At 25.5% G+C, this 14,565-nt stretch overlaps 2 protein-coding genes and 1 long non-coding RNA gene across 3 annotated transcripts; 1 reads left to right on the top strand and 2 right to left on the bottom strand.

The window, feature by feature from the left end:
* Positions 1–2,799: 2,799 nt before the first annotated feature.
* On the bottom strand, positions 2,800–4,436 carry LOC126903571 (uncharacterized). Its single transcript, XM_050681789.1, has 3 exons — positions 4,173–4,436; positions 3,414–4,096; positions 2,800–3,078 (listed from the first exon to the last, which is right to left on the bottom strand). The coding sequence occupies exons 1-3, from the start codon at positions 4,299–4,301 to the stop codon at positions 2,982–2,984; spliced, it is 909 nt and encodes a 302-aa protein (XP_050537746.1). The 5' UTR covers positions 4,302–4,436; the 3' UTR covers positions 2,800–2,981.
* Positions 4,437–4,572: 136 nt separating this feature from the next.
* On the top strand, positions 4,573–5,210 carry LOC126903572 (uncharacterized). Its single transcript, XR_007703527.1, has 2 exons — positions 4,573–4,762; positions 5,019–5,210. It is a non-coding gene; the product is annotated as an uncharacterized LOC126903572 (long non-coding RNA).
* Positions 5,211–6,381: 1,171 nt separating this feature from the next.
* Positions 6,382–14,239, bottom strand: LOC126903570 (probable aconitate hydratase, mitochondrial). The gene is made up of 14 exons (XM_050681788.1): positions 13,921–14,239; positions 13,628–13,785; positions 11,354–11,579; positions 11,173–11,298; positions 10,838–10,996; positions 10,012–10,162; positions 9,776–9,951; positions 9,571–9,700; positions 9,335–9,492; positions 9,018–9,276; positions 8,251–8,456; positions 8,066–8,163; positions 7,090–7,438; positions 6,382–6,756 (listed from the first exon to the last, which is right to left on the bottom strand). Exons 1-14 carry the CDS (start codon positions 13,948–13,950, stop codon positions 6,616–6,618), a joined length of 2,367 nt encoding a protein of 788 aa, XP_050537745.1. The 5' UTR covers positions 13,951–14,239; the 3' UTR covers positions 6,382–6,615.
* Positions 14,240–14,565: the final 326 nt, after the last annotated feature.

Raw genomic sequence — 14,565 nt, 5'->3', positions numbered from 1 at the left:
TATTTAAACAACACCTTTATAATAGTTTAATTTAATTAACCTGTTAATAGTTTTTTACTAAGTTAAAAATGTTTTGCGCCTTCTGAATTTTGAAGTTTGTTGTGGAAGTTTTTAAAGTTTTGTTTGATCCAATATGAAATATACTGGATGCCTGTGTCGTTTTAGATTTGACGATTGCGCATGAACCATGGCGCATTTAGACAAATTCTAAGAAAGTTTTTTTGTAGTGTTTGTAATTTTTGTATTTTGGTAAAAGGAGCAGATGTCCATACTGGGCATGCGTATGTGATTAGCAGCCGAATAATCAACTTATAGAGTAATAGAGAAGACTTAATTTGAAGAGTGGACTTGTAGTGTAATAATGGGTAAATTACTTTTATTCTGACTTAGCCTTGAGTTAATTTTTTATTTATATAAGCTTTACAGGTAAGTTTTTCATCTAAGAAAACCCATAGGTGTTTGACGGTGTCATCCTTCTTGTTCCATTTTATTGTTTCGTTGTCTATATAATTACAGTTAGAATTACTATATCTTTTTAAAGTAAATATTTTGGCTTCGGTTTTGATTTCGTTTAGTGAGATTTGGAGTTTGTTAATAGCTGAGTCGAGAGATTTGTCTTGGGTGATGAGTGTAGTGTCGTCAACAAACATAGCTAGTTAAGAATTTGTTGGTATTGGGATGTCAGGCAATATAGGTTAAATAATGTAGGGTCCAAAACTGACGCCCTGGGAACTATAGCTTTTACAGATAAAAAGGTTCAGATACAATTTTTGTTAATATTCTACCGCCCCCCCCCCAAAAAAACAAAACCCTAACTATAACACCGCTATGTGGAGTACCTTATCAAATTAAGTAAATTTATTTTCGTTTTATTAGTCAAACAGTGGTACACCACTGTCGCAGTGAAATAATGTTATACCATTGACTTACCTATATGTAAGTAAGAACTTCAAATATATCTTGTATAAAATGAAGAAAGCCTGATTTATTATTATTTTATCATTAAAATGAAATTATTTCTATCAATAAAAAATTAAATACAGAACAGTCTAAAATTCTTCAGAGGCGTACGTATACAAGTTAAAACATTAAGACCCCTTTTTAATTAGATTTAAATTAAAAATAAAAATAGTACCCTGGAAATTAAAAACAACTTTTTAACAGAGCTCGATTGAAAAGTCAACAGCCTAGGGTGCAAAATAACTGTGGCAATTCAGCCATCTTTAAAATATATTTATATCGCTTCATAACATGAAATGATGCGCAAAAAAGATTATAAAACAAACTTTACAAACCGAATTGCGCTAATCATAGTGGTCCAGAAAACAATTGCCTCCTTGTTCAGTCCGCCCCGCCTACTAAGATTGAAGGGTCCTTAGTGCAACCGCATTCCCTTATTTAGGCAATTGATAATCTTTCCACAAAAAGAAATAAGATTTGAGACTGTTAAATGAAATTTTATTGAGTTTATTGTATAAATATGGAACTATCACGTTATTAAAATGACTCCTTCAATTAATTGAATTTCAAAATTACTAAAATCATGATAAGTTTTACAAGCCGTTTGTGTAATACCTGATGCGCACAGTCCCGGCCGGTCTGTTTGTAGAGTAAGAGATCAGTTTAGTAATTGAAATCGCCATCCCTCCCTCTAATGACGGTTAACCCACCAGTATCCATGATAAAGAAACCTCATCTTCGGTAGAGGCTACAATTCAAGCGAAAAAAAAAGGCTGACAGGTATCTACAATTATTTATTTAATACACTCTATATTAAACATTTTTATGATGCTACAAAAAAGATCATAATGAGCTATAAAAAAAATATATGTATAATCTGTTACTGTACAATTAATTTTATTATTTACAAATTAAAATAATAATAATAATAAATTATATAAATACGAAATTATTCAATAATAATGATAATCGTGTTTTTCATATAAACTATAAAAAACATAAATACTCGAATAAAAAATTTATTAGATAAAATTTTGATCATACAAATTAATTTTTAATAAATATGTTGATGTTCTGAGGTCATAGATTTTTGGATTCCCTTTAATATTTAATTTCAACCAAATAGGGTATTAAAATGATTACTATTAATACCAAAAAATTCATAATATAATACATGCCCCATTAAATAAATTATTAACAAAAATATAGAAATATTTTCATAAATAATAGTAAATATATCTAAATAAAACCAAAATTAATGTATAAATTTTAAAAAAATGTAATTACAATAAAATGACATTGAAAAAATATATCTATACACAATAATTGTGTAGATATAGTTAGAGACCACAAGAACTAATTAAAAAAAACATTTATATTTTTCAAATAACGATTATTAAAAAAAGTGTATATATCTGCAAAATAATATAAGTTATATGTTATTATTAAACAAAATTATTTATGGAGAAATCGCAAAGCAAATGCATATAAGAAATTTAAGAATAAAATTTCATGAAAAAATTTAATTTTGAAAACATTTCCTAACATTTTATATGGGTATTATTTTTATTAAACAAATGTAAAAAGTATATACAACTTTTATAGTAAAATAATCAAGCTAACTAAAATAAGTACAATTAATCAAAAAATATAACAAATGTGCAAAATTATTTTTAAAATTCTATAATAATATTAAAAAAATAATTATACTTTCATCATAACTTTTATTACTAATTTTTTAATTTAAAATTAATTTATTCATAGAATAAAAATTCAACCATGATTTATATATATATATATATATATATATATATAAATATAATATAAAAATTTTATAGAACCGATATAATACATGATTTAAAAACTTAGAAATAATCCGATTATTAACATTTATAAAATTATATTATTCATAAATTATTCAAAAATTTTTCTTTAATATATAGTGAAACCAGCTTTATTAAAACAGAATAAATAACTAAAAAAATCTAGACCGAGCAATATCATAGAGTAATAAATTAATATTACTTTTTACTTCGCTGTAGATTTAAATTTTTATCTTTTAATTTATTAACTTTAGATACATTGATTGATTTCCTTTTTGCTGAAGTAAAATTAATTCTGAAAAAGTATAAAAACAAAATATTAAATTAACTTATGAAAATGTATTATTTAATTAAAATTGCATGCTTTTGTAGTAAAATTTTGAACATTTTTTAATTTTTTAATTGGAGATTATTAATATTTAATGTTAATAATATTATTATATGTCCCTATAAAATTTAATGTATTTTTGATCAAAAGATATTCAGTCATTATTATATTTTTTTACTATTATATATTGTAATACATATAATATATATTGGAGTCTATTGTATTGTTAAGCTGGGAAAGTTGACTTGACTCCTATTGATCAAAATCTAGAAATGTAAAATTAAAATAAAAAAAATATTTACTTTGCTTTAGATGTTGCAGGGCTGGTAGTACAATCATACCTATCAATTTTTATAAAAGGTTCGTCAAATTCTAATGATTCTTTTTCATCTTTATTTATGTCAGATTGATAATTATTAAGAATATTTATATTATTTAGATCAGTAATAGGATTCTTGCAATGAATGTGAGTTTGTTCTTGAGCTTTACGTTTACGTTCACTTAAGTCTCCTATATTCATATACCTATATTTATTTCGATATTTTCGTCTGAGCTCTTCTTCTTCTTTACGTCTATTATTAACACTTACATTATGAATTGATTTTGGTTTTTCTTCAGACCTATTATCATTAACACTACTAGCACTGTCTTTAAACATAGTCTGATTAGGAACAGTTGAATGTTGTTCTAAATCAATTTTATGCTGAGTTACAGGAATTGGTGAGATATGAGAAGCTTGGGTTTGCAAAGAAGTTAATGGAATATTTAAAGGATCGATAGGACAAATAGAAGTTTCCCTAGGATTGTATGAACTACACATTTTAAGCAATTCCATCATCAGTTTAATTTGAGTACTTGGATAGCCATTTTCAATAATTAAAGGTTGGCTCATATTTATGTTATCATTAGGTTGAACTGTTGTAATGTTGGCTTGAGCTTCTGTGAGTATGTCAACTAATTTTGATCTGGATATATCTAAAAAACCCTGAAACAATCACTCGTTAAATTTACAACCAATAAGTTGAATGATTTGACCACATTAAATAATAATGAAAACTTACTGCTAAAAATCTTACTACAACATTTACGGAATTTGAATTTTTTCGGACCATCTCGTTTAAAACATTGAGTTGAGTACGAAGTGCGCGTAATTCTTTTAATACTTCGTTATCCATCTCACTTTTAGCCATAGTAGTCTGATATATACTTAAAAAATGACTACCATTCAATTAAAGAGAGTAAAACAATAAAAAGAAAACTATAATATTCATTAATCTAAAAGTGCAAAATAAAGGCCGCCAAACCAAGGAGTTATCTAATCAGTAATCAACAATTTTTATTAAGTAAATAACTAAGGATAATAGTAAAAATAAAAAATACAGTGTGACCGTGAACAAACTTCTTCAACTTTGAAGTGATATCCGTGATAAAATATCTGTAGGCGTCATGAAAATATTAGCATGAGGTATATTTTTACATATTTTTTATTATTACTTCAATTGTACTAGAATAATTTATTAGAAATTTTATATTTTGCGAGTCTAAAAATCTGTTAATAAAATATGTTTGCAAGACCTGGACCAGCAGTCAAACCAAAACCTCGAACTAAACTAGAAACTTTAAAACTAATTTACCAAGATCCAGATATATGGTAAAATATAATTATTTATTTAACTGAGGCGGCAGCTCTAATACTGTTCACACGTTTTGTAGTTACAATTTTCATTTCTCAAATTTCAAAATTATTAAGTTTATTCAATAAATGTATTGGTAAAATAAAAAAACTCATGACAAAATGTTTGAATCAAGTAGTTGATAGTAAAATAATATTTTTGTAATCTTTATAAAGGTGTGAATAGTTGGTTTCACCTATTTTTACTATATATTCATTATTTGTTATATTTTAGGAATACTGTGAAAAGTGTTGCTTTTTTCATAGTTGCTATAAAATTTACTAGGGAATTCAAAAATGTTGAACTTATACATTAACTTCATATAGTCGTACCATCTGTTGCAAAGAATGTACAAACTACAACCTTAATATAATATATATATATTTACTTATGTAATCTTATAGAATAAAATTTATTAATAAAATATCTAGTTTTTTTAGTAATTATTTATAACACTAGAGTAATAGAAATTTGATTTTAAATATTTCACTTTTTAATGATATCACCATAAAAGTTAAATTTATTTTTTATTTTTTGTTTAAAAAATATTTTATTATTTTAATTTTAAAAGTATTTTATTAATTGATCTAAGAAGGTACTTTTATAGAAATTACCAAATGTTCATCTATTAAATACAATTGAATGAATTTTAAACAGAGAATTAATGTTAATAGAGTCTACATTAAATTATTTAAAAATAACTAACCTTGACTTAAAATTATTAGTGTATTTTTGAGTAATCAATTGTTACCAAACCATTATTATATAAATTAAAGTCATATTGCTTTATCTTCTATCTTTCTCTTTTCAAAAATTTGATTTGTAGGGGTTACAAATGTTTCTGTGAGATTAAGCCTCCCTTTAAATTAGGCTAATAACTAATTCAATCAATTTTATATATTATATTTCAATTATTATTAAATTTTAATTAAGTAAATCCTATTTGAAAAGGAAGACTATAAAAGATGTACTTCCAAAAATTTTATATTAAAACTAAATCTTTCATTTTAATTAGAAAGCACTTGATAATTATATTATATATCAAGTATTGGATTTTTATCATACAATTATATATTATAATTATAGTTCTGCCTCATCTTTAAATCCGGGATTAGTTGTAGCTTACAATATGCAATCATCAAATTTGAATTTGATGGAATAATTTAATTTGACTATATATTATAATTTTATACTAAACCAAATAGCTGTAAGTGAATTTGAGTAAAAATTATTCTAGGAATATTGATCAAATACTAAATATTTTGTGAACATTAGGTGCATCCTTATTTATAAGATAAGTAGGAAATTTTTGAAAAACTTAAATACATATAATTAAGTATAAATAAAAATATTAGCTTAAAACATGTATATTTTCATATAAGGAGTAGATATAAATTTAAATATTGATGTTTTATGAGCATTATCAATAAGAAATTATATAAGAATACCTATTGTTTACCTATTATTATGGACAATTTCTTTTATAACGAGTTAGTTTTATAAGTAACTTAAATATGGCTTGATTATTGATGACTAAAATACTTCATAATTATTTAAGAAACATAACATAAAGAATTTAATAAAAGAAACTCGGGTGTAAATAATAAATATACAAGAATTTTAACTATAATTATTAATCGACTAACATCTGTTACAATACAATCATTCATAATATGATACTTAATAGTACCTACATTCAATAATATTAAATTACAAATCTAAGTAATTTTACTAAAATAGTTTTTTATACATAAAAGTTTTTATTGAAATAAAATAATAAATAATAGTGAATAGATTTAATAAAAACATTGCTATTTTACAGTTTTATAATTTATTTAGATGCAGCAATTTGCTTCATACGATTTAATGCACTTCCAGCTTTAAACCATTCAATTTGTTGTTCATTGAATGTGTGGTTCAACCATATTTCATCTTTGCTACCATTAGTGTGTGACAAAATGCACTTCAATGGCTAAACAAATTAAATTTTAATTTAAATATTATTATTAATAAATCAATAAATTATCATACAAAAACTAATAACATAAAATATTGTATTGTTGACATTTCCTTATTTAGTATAACTATTTAAGAAATAATATGTTACAAACTAATTTTAGAATATTTCATTTAAATAATCATAAGTAACTTGATTTTTAGTAGTTATACTAAGTGCCTTATGTTGATATATACTAATGTAAAGGTGATTTGAGTAAATTTATAAGAGAGGAGCATCTCATTTTTACCTAGTACATAGTATGTGATATATTATTTTTAAATTATATACTGTAGTGTTATTGCTTACTTTTCCTGGAGTGAATTCATTAAGGCCTATAATTGATACTTTATCAGTTGGTTGAACTTTTTCGTAATCCTTAGTGTCAGCAAATGTTAATGCCAATACACCTTGTTTTTTTAAGTTAGTTTCATGAATGCGAGCAAATGATTTTACAATGATAGCTCGTCCACCTAAATGACGTGGTTCTAAAGCTGCATGTTCTCGACTACTGCCTTCACCATAGTTTTCATCACCAAATACAACCCATTGTACACCTTTAGCTTTATAAGCTCTTGCTGTATCAGGTACTCCACCCCATTCACCAGTTTCTTGATTCTTAACCTTGTTCATCTCATTGTTATCAGCATTAACAGCACTAAAAATAATAAAAACATATTAGTAAAACATGGTTATACAATTATAAAACAAATTGTATAAATATTTACAAGTCAAAAAGATTTTAGTACAGAATGATAACTGCAAGAGCATCAAAGCTATTTAAATTACTAACTAATAATAATTATTAATAAAATTATTTTATTAATCATTTAATGGACACCACATTATATAAAATTATTATAATTTGTAAAAAATTTAAAATTTTGTGGAAAAAATAATTATTTTTTTACTTTGTAATTATACTAGAGTAATTCTGGAATAATTTCAAGGGGTGTGGATAATATGTGTTGTGAAAAATTTGCTAATTAGAAAACATTTCATTATTGATCAATAATTTAGAATAATATTTTTATCTGATAGTTCTATAGGTTTTTAGTTTTTATACTTAGAAACAATATTAATAAAAATCAATAAATCATAACAAATTTCTTTTAGGCCTAGTTGAACAAATATTTTTCTAGAAAAGTCTTTATAAACAATAAAATTTGCACATTTTCTGTTTATTTTAAAATACTATATATTTAATAACTTTAATTATTTTTTGGGAGATGTCGTACCACCTATGAAATTAAACCTTTTTATAGGTAATATTTATTATACATACGTTAAAAACATATTGTTAGAAATATTATCTAAATGACCACGATACTTCAACCATGGTCCTGCTGCAGAAATGTGATCAGTAGTACATTTTCCTGTAACCTAAACAAAATAATTAATATTATTATTTTAATTTTAAAATACTTAAGTATATAAATTCTACATAATTTTTTTAATTTTGATATATACTTTGATCAGAATAGTGAGTCCTTCCAAGTCCTTACCATCCCAAACCTTAAATGGCTCTAACAGTTGAAGTCTTTGTGATTTTGGATCAACATCAACATTAATTGAACTACCATCACTTGGTGGTGCTTGATAAGTATCTTGACCAGGATCAAAACCTCTAGCTGGTAATTCAGCTCCAAATGGATTACTCAATTTAAATTCTTTGCCTATGGAAAAAAGAACATGATAAAGTTCTTTATAAAGTTTTCAAAAGATATAGTAGTAAAACTATGAACTTTTTTTGACTAATTTCAATGACATCGAATATAAAATTTTTTAATCACTTTGATTAATGTTTACAAACATGACAGTACTGTATGTTTCCCATCATCACATTAGCCACACGTCACATTATCATCCTAATGAAAATGTATTGGGATCTAAATCATGAGTGCACAGTGGCAAGGTTTGTCTCTACGGCCCCTTTCTGGTTGTAGGTTATAATCCTGTACCTTGCCTCATTTTTCATATGATTTCTGGTACAGTTATCATGACTGACCGTTAAGTATTAAAATAATATTTAATATCTAATAATCAAAATATTAGATGCAAATAGAGCAGAATTCCTATTTACTAGTAAAATCTTATGTAGACGTACTCAATACTACAATATCAATTTTATTTTTTCAACATCAAAATAAAATATTGCACAAAATACAATATATTTAAAAATATATTGTTTGTGAAACAAACATAAATATTTATTAAATATAAAATTATACACGCACCATCAGCTCCTTTGATAGTTTGATTGGTAGGATCAAAGTCCAAACGAGCTTCAATAGCTAGAGCAGTAACTAGTTCAGGTGAAGTCACAAATGCATGAGTAGCTGCATTGGCATCGTTTCGTCCAGTAAAGTTTCGATTATATGAACTTACAATAGTATTTTTATCACCTTTTTTAATATCTTTACGGTCCCATTGTCCAATACATGGGCCACATGCATTAGCCAATACTGTACCACCAAAATCTCTCAATATTTGAGCCTAATTATAATATAGAATTAATAATTACATTTTTTTTTTATTTAAATTTTATACATACAATTCCATCTCTTTCAATTGTGGCTCTGATTTGTTCAGATCCAGGCGTAACATTAAAAGGAATTTTTGATTTACGGCCATGTGCTAATGCTTCTTTAGCAATACTAGCACATCTAGACATATCTTCATAACTTGAATTAGTACAACTTCCAATTAACCCTATAATTACAAATACAAAAGTAGTAATTAAATTTGTTTACAACATTTATCATATATTTTTTATAAATTAATACTGACCAACTTTTATATCTAAAGGCCAATCTTTTTCTTTAGCATTTTTGCCAAGCTTTGTAATAGGATGAGCGAGATCAGGTGTGAATGGTCCATTTACATGAGGTTCTAATGTTGATAAATCAATTTCAATTATCTATATAAACAAAAACCAATTACTAAATATTATTAGAGAATATATATTTTTATTAGCATAAATTTATAACTTTACTTCATCATAATGGCTTCCTTGATCAGGTGTTAACAATGATTTACTGTATTTAGCAGCCTCTTTAGCAATATCTCCACGAGAAGTAGCTTTTAAATAATCAGCCATACGGTGATTAAATGGGAAAATTGAAGTAGTAGCTCCAATTTCAGCTCCCATATTACAAATAGTTCCCATACCTAAAAAATTGCAATGAATATAAAATTTTTATAAAAAAGGAAATATTGTAAAACCCTTACCTGTGCATGAAATGTTATCTACACCAGGACCATGGTATTCTATAATTGCACCCGTACCCCCTTTGACAGTTAATATATCAGCTACTTTTAAAATGACATCTTTAGGTGTTGTCCACCCAGTCATTTTACCAGATAGATGAACACCTATAACCTATATTTAATAATAATTAGTATTAATAAGACCATATATTAATAACTTAACATATTAAATAACCAATTATAATTGAAGCATTAAGAATAAAAGAGGTATAAGTGTCATTTTTATAAATTTGAATTGTACATTTGGACTAAAAATTATTAGTTCTACCCAATAGAAAAAAAACTGATAACTCATTTGATAATATTCCATTAAAGTTTCAATACCACATCTACTAACTATAATGTTCTATCTTAATAGACATTTTTAATACATATTTTTCGAAAAATATAACATTTGTTGCAATTTGTAAACTGTATGGTTAGATGTTAAAAAATATGCAACCTCTTATTAATACAATACTTTACAAGATAGTATAGATGGTACAACAAATACTAAAACTCAAATAATATTGAGGAAATTCAACAATAATATAAAGTCAGTTGAAAGTTAATAAGAAACTCCCTGACCGAGTCTGCTGTCTAGAACGAAAATAAAAATATGGCTAGTCAATATTGGGTTGTGTCAAAAAAATAGCCTTTTCTTGATTATTACAGCATAGGCTTATGGCTCTAATATATTTTTAACACTTTTTATTTGAACTCACTACCCTTTACACTATAAAAATAAATTGGCAAAAATTTCACTATTCTACTAGCTTTACATCAAATTAACTAAAAATAATATTACTTTTGGACATTTAAGTTCCCATGGAATGTCAGCCATAACATCAACAGCATCTGCACCACCAACACCAATGCACAAGCCACCCAAACCACCACCATTTGGTGTATGGGAATCTGTACCAATCATCAGTAACCCTGGGAAAGCATAATTCTCAAGAATAATCTAAAAAAAAAAATAATTTCTTTGAAAATAGATATGGATTTCCTTCATCCTATGAATGGTTGACACTATTCATATATTCCAAATATGACAATAATTAGAAATCATCAATATAAATTTTAATCATTTATAAATTAAAATTTTGTCTACAAAACTGATGAGTAAAATAATATGAATACCTGATGAATAATACCAGAACCGGGATGCCAAAATCCCACACCATACTTAGCACCAGCAGTTTTCAAAAAATTATATACTTCTTCATTTAATTCTTTAGCACGTTTTAAATCTTCAACACCACCCACCTTAAAAACATAATCATTTAAAAATAATTTTAAATCAATAAAATTTTTAAGTTACTTGGGCTTCAATCAAGTGATCACAATGAATAGTGGAAGGTACTGCTACTTTTGGTAATCCAGAAGATATAAATTGTAACATAGCCATTTGAGCTGTAGCATCTTGCATAGCTACACGGTCTGGTCTTAATTTTAAGTATGTAACACCACGTTCAATTTCTTGATTAACAGGATCATCCAAATGAGAATAAAGAACTTTTTCAGCTAAAGATAATGGCTTTCTCAATCTAAAACATTATAATTTTGCTTTATTCATAAAATAGTAAATTTTAATAACTAACAATAGAAAAGTAAAAAAATTAAAAATAGAAGTGGATTCACTATATACAAAATAAACCACCATATTCTGGAATCTTTAGTAGCAATATCTGCAAATATTATGTGTTCCTTTATTTTTCAAGAAATGTTTACAGTTTTGACGATGTTAAAAACTTAGTTATTATTATTTTTTTGCAATAAATTTTTTTTTTTTAGAATTTCAAAACATTCATTTTGTAGCCTTTTTATTAAAAAAAAAAATCAATAACAGTTTTAGGATAAGTACTTATTGAGTTAGAAGCATTTTAATACATAGAGTAAGAATGTAATATGGGTGGGTACAGCTCGTTCGGATGTATAATTATAATGCATACTACACAATGAGTACATATAAACTAGTGTGGTCCTTATTTATACTTAATGATTTTTTTTTTTTAACAAATTTGATGCCAAGTGATCAGAATTTTGTTCTATACAGCATACAGAATATATTGGTGAATTTTGAGCATCCTAAGTTAACGTCTTCACGTGCTTAAAAGGGGTTGAAAATTGATAAAAAAATGTAGAAATTTAGTTTTTTGTATATATCTTTTTAATTTATATAAATAGAAAAAATTCCGCAGAATTAATAATGCAATAAACAATAATGTAAAGTAAAAAGGTCTTTACAAATTTTTTGTAACATTGATTGTTCAACGTCTAACTAATAAAACCGTTTAATTTTATTTTTTGTGAAAACATAGAATTTTTTGGTCTTTAACGTTTATCTCTATAAATATTGTACCAAAGAAAATATTTTTAAAAGCTTATGCATAAAAAAAAAGGTAATAATGTAATTTTTGGTAGTGCTACAATGTCAGTGTAAAAATTGATAAAAATATGATTGTTTCAATGTTAAAATCTATTATCCTATTAATTCAATCAAGCAATTCCTATTGAACTATTTCTGCTTTTTCAATTTTGAAATAATATTTTGGTTATTTGACTTAAATTACTATTAATGGCAAAACTTTCAACGAAAATCTACCAAGAGATGACTACAGAGAGTTTTTGGATTTGATAATTGTATTTTTAGGTTGAATACTACTTAATGGCATTAATTTTCAAAAACCAGGCCCTTACCATTTGGCTAAATCAATGTGCAAGCTATTTATTGCCTCAAAATGTTTTTGTTCCAAATACAATGTGTCGTCTCGTTCTATTTGAATTAAAATCATTGAAAATAATGTTGGTTTGTTGTTAAATGCTATGTACAATTTTTAGAACATTAATGAAACATTTTTAACTTCAATAAATTCTCAAAAAAAATTTAAAATTGTCTTTTAAATTTTTAAATTTATAGATATTATCTGTAGTCATAACTTAATTCTATTAAAATAATTAATATGTTGAACATACAGGTAAGTTTTGTGTAATGGTATATATTATTTTTTGAATATTGATAACCATGACCTACAATTTAGATAGGTCATTTTAATGAAAATGTTATTTTGGCATTCATCCAATTTTTTTTTGTAAAAATAGCATTATAAAACTGATGATATGTTTAGGTATTACTGTAACATATTCTATGTTTAAATTAACTACTATTTACTAAAATGGATTAAATTATTATCTGAGTACAATATTTAATTATGTACGATTTCATAAAAGATATGTTAAATAATAATAAATATACAATTATTAATATTATTTGTTTATAAACCATTTTTAAGAAGTACTTATTACTACATACATTTTAACCTAGTTAGTCATTCATAAGAACAATTAATGTTATCTAGAGATAATTAAATTACTCATACAATGAATAAATAACAGAATACAAGAACATAGTTTATAATCGTATTAAACTGTACTTTGCTATCATGTGACTAACAGCAAGATTACTGTAATCTAATAAAATACTTGACTATTTGCCATTTATTTTTAACAACTCATTTAACTTAATATAAATTTTAAGCTCAAGTTAGAAAAATTTTTAACTAGTTATTTAAAAAATTAATACTATGTGTCATACCTATCTGAAACAATTTTGATGCGTTTTTCTAAGGTTTCATACGGTAATGGTTTAACATCTAATTTGCTCATTGCGACTTTGCATGCACTGAAAACAGCAGGAGATGAGTGGAAACATCTTTGCTGGATTTCTCCTGACAATAGTTTCGTCCACTGCACCTAAAGGTTTAATATTTAAACAAACAAAAAATTTAATGATTGTTTCTAAATAGGCAAATGATTCTTGTAATATTATAATAGGTATAATTTCTATTTAAATATTATTTTATAGAAGAAAAAAATATGAAAATATACCTGGCTTTGAAATGTTCTACAGTATGCCATAATGAATATTTTAAAGAAAAATCGTTATGGAAAATTTAGTATTAAATTTCAGATTCACTCATCGGAATATTATGATCGCACATGCGAATATTTAAACCAATTTTCAAAGCGATTGAAAATGGAAAAAGTAATCAACCAAGTAAATTGAGATTGACGGGCGTACGGATACTACGTAGCAACCCGGTAGTAGAAATGTCTAAAGATATAATTAAGTATAAAGTTTGCAATTATTATAGAGAAACGGGCTGGCACAGCAGCTGTAAAATAAAATATGATCGCACGTCAGATGTCTCACTTTAGGTCTTTGCGGCGACTGTGTTAAGCGGACAGGGCTGCCAATTACGCCGGTGTTGTAGCGCCAGTGTAACACGGACACATAATTTCTTACCATCGTAAAAATAATGTAAACAATTTAATATTACTGCGTATAATTTATTATATTATTGCATCATGAATAACTGTAAAACAATACGAAATTATGTTTACCATATGATTAAATGTCTATTTGCTGAATTAGTTATTTTTACTGTGATCTTAGTACATTTATAAAATGTACATTTAATATATTTATATCAGAGATGTATTTAAGGAGGGCTTAAAGAAGTGATAGACACA

This window comes from Daktulosphaira vitifoliae, unplaced genomic scaffold (assembly GCF_025091365.1).
Source record: "Daktulosphaira vitifoliae isolate Bord-2020 unplaced genomic scaffold, ASM2509136v1 Scaffold_4, whole genome shotgun sequence".
NCBI lineage: Eukaryota > Metazoa > Arthropoda > Insecta > Hemiptera > Phylloxeridae > Daktulosphaira > Daktulosphaira vitifoliae.
This window is presented reverse-complemented; position numbering and strand designations above follow the sequence as displayed.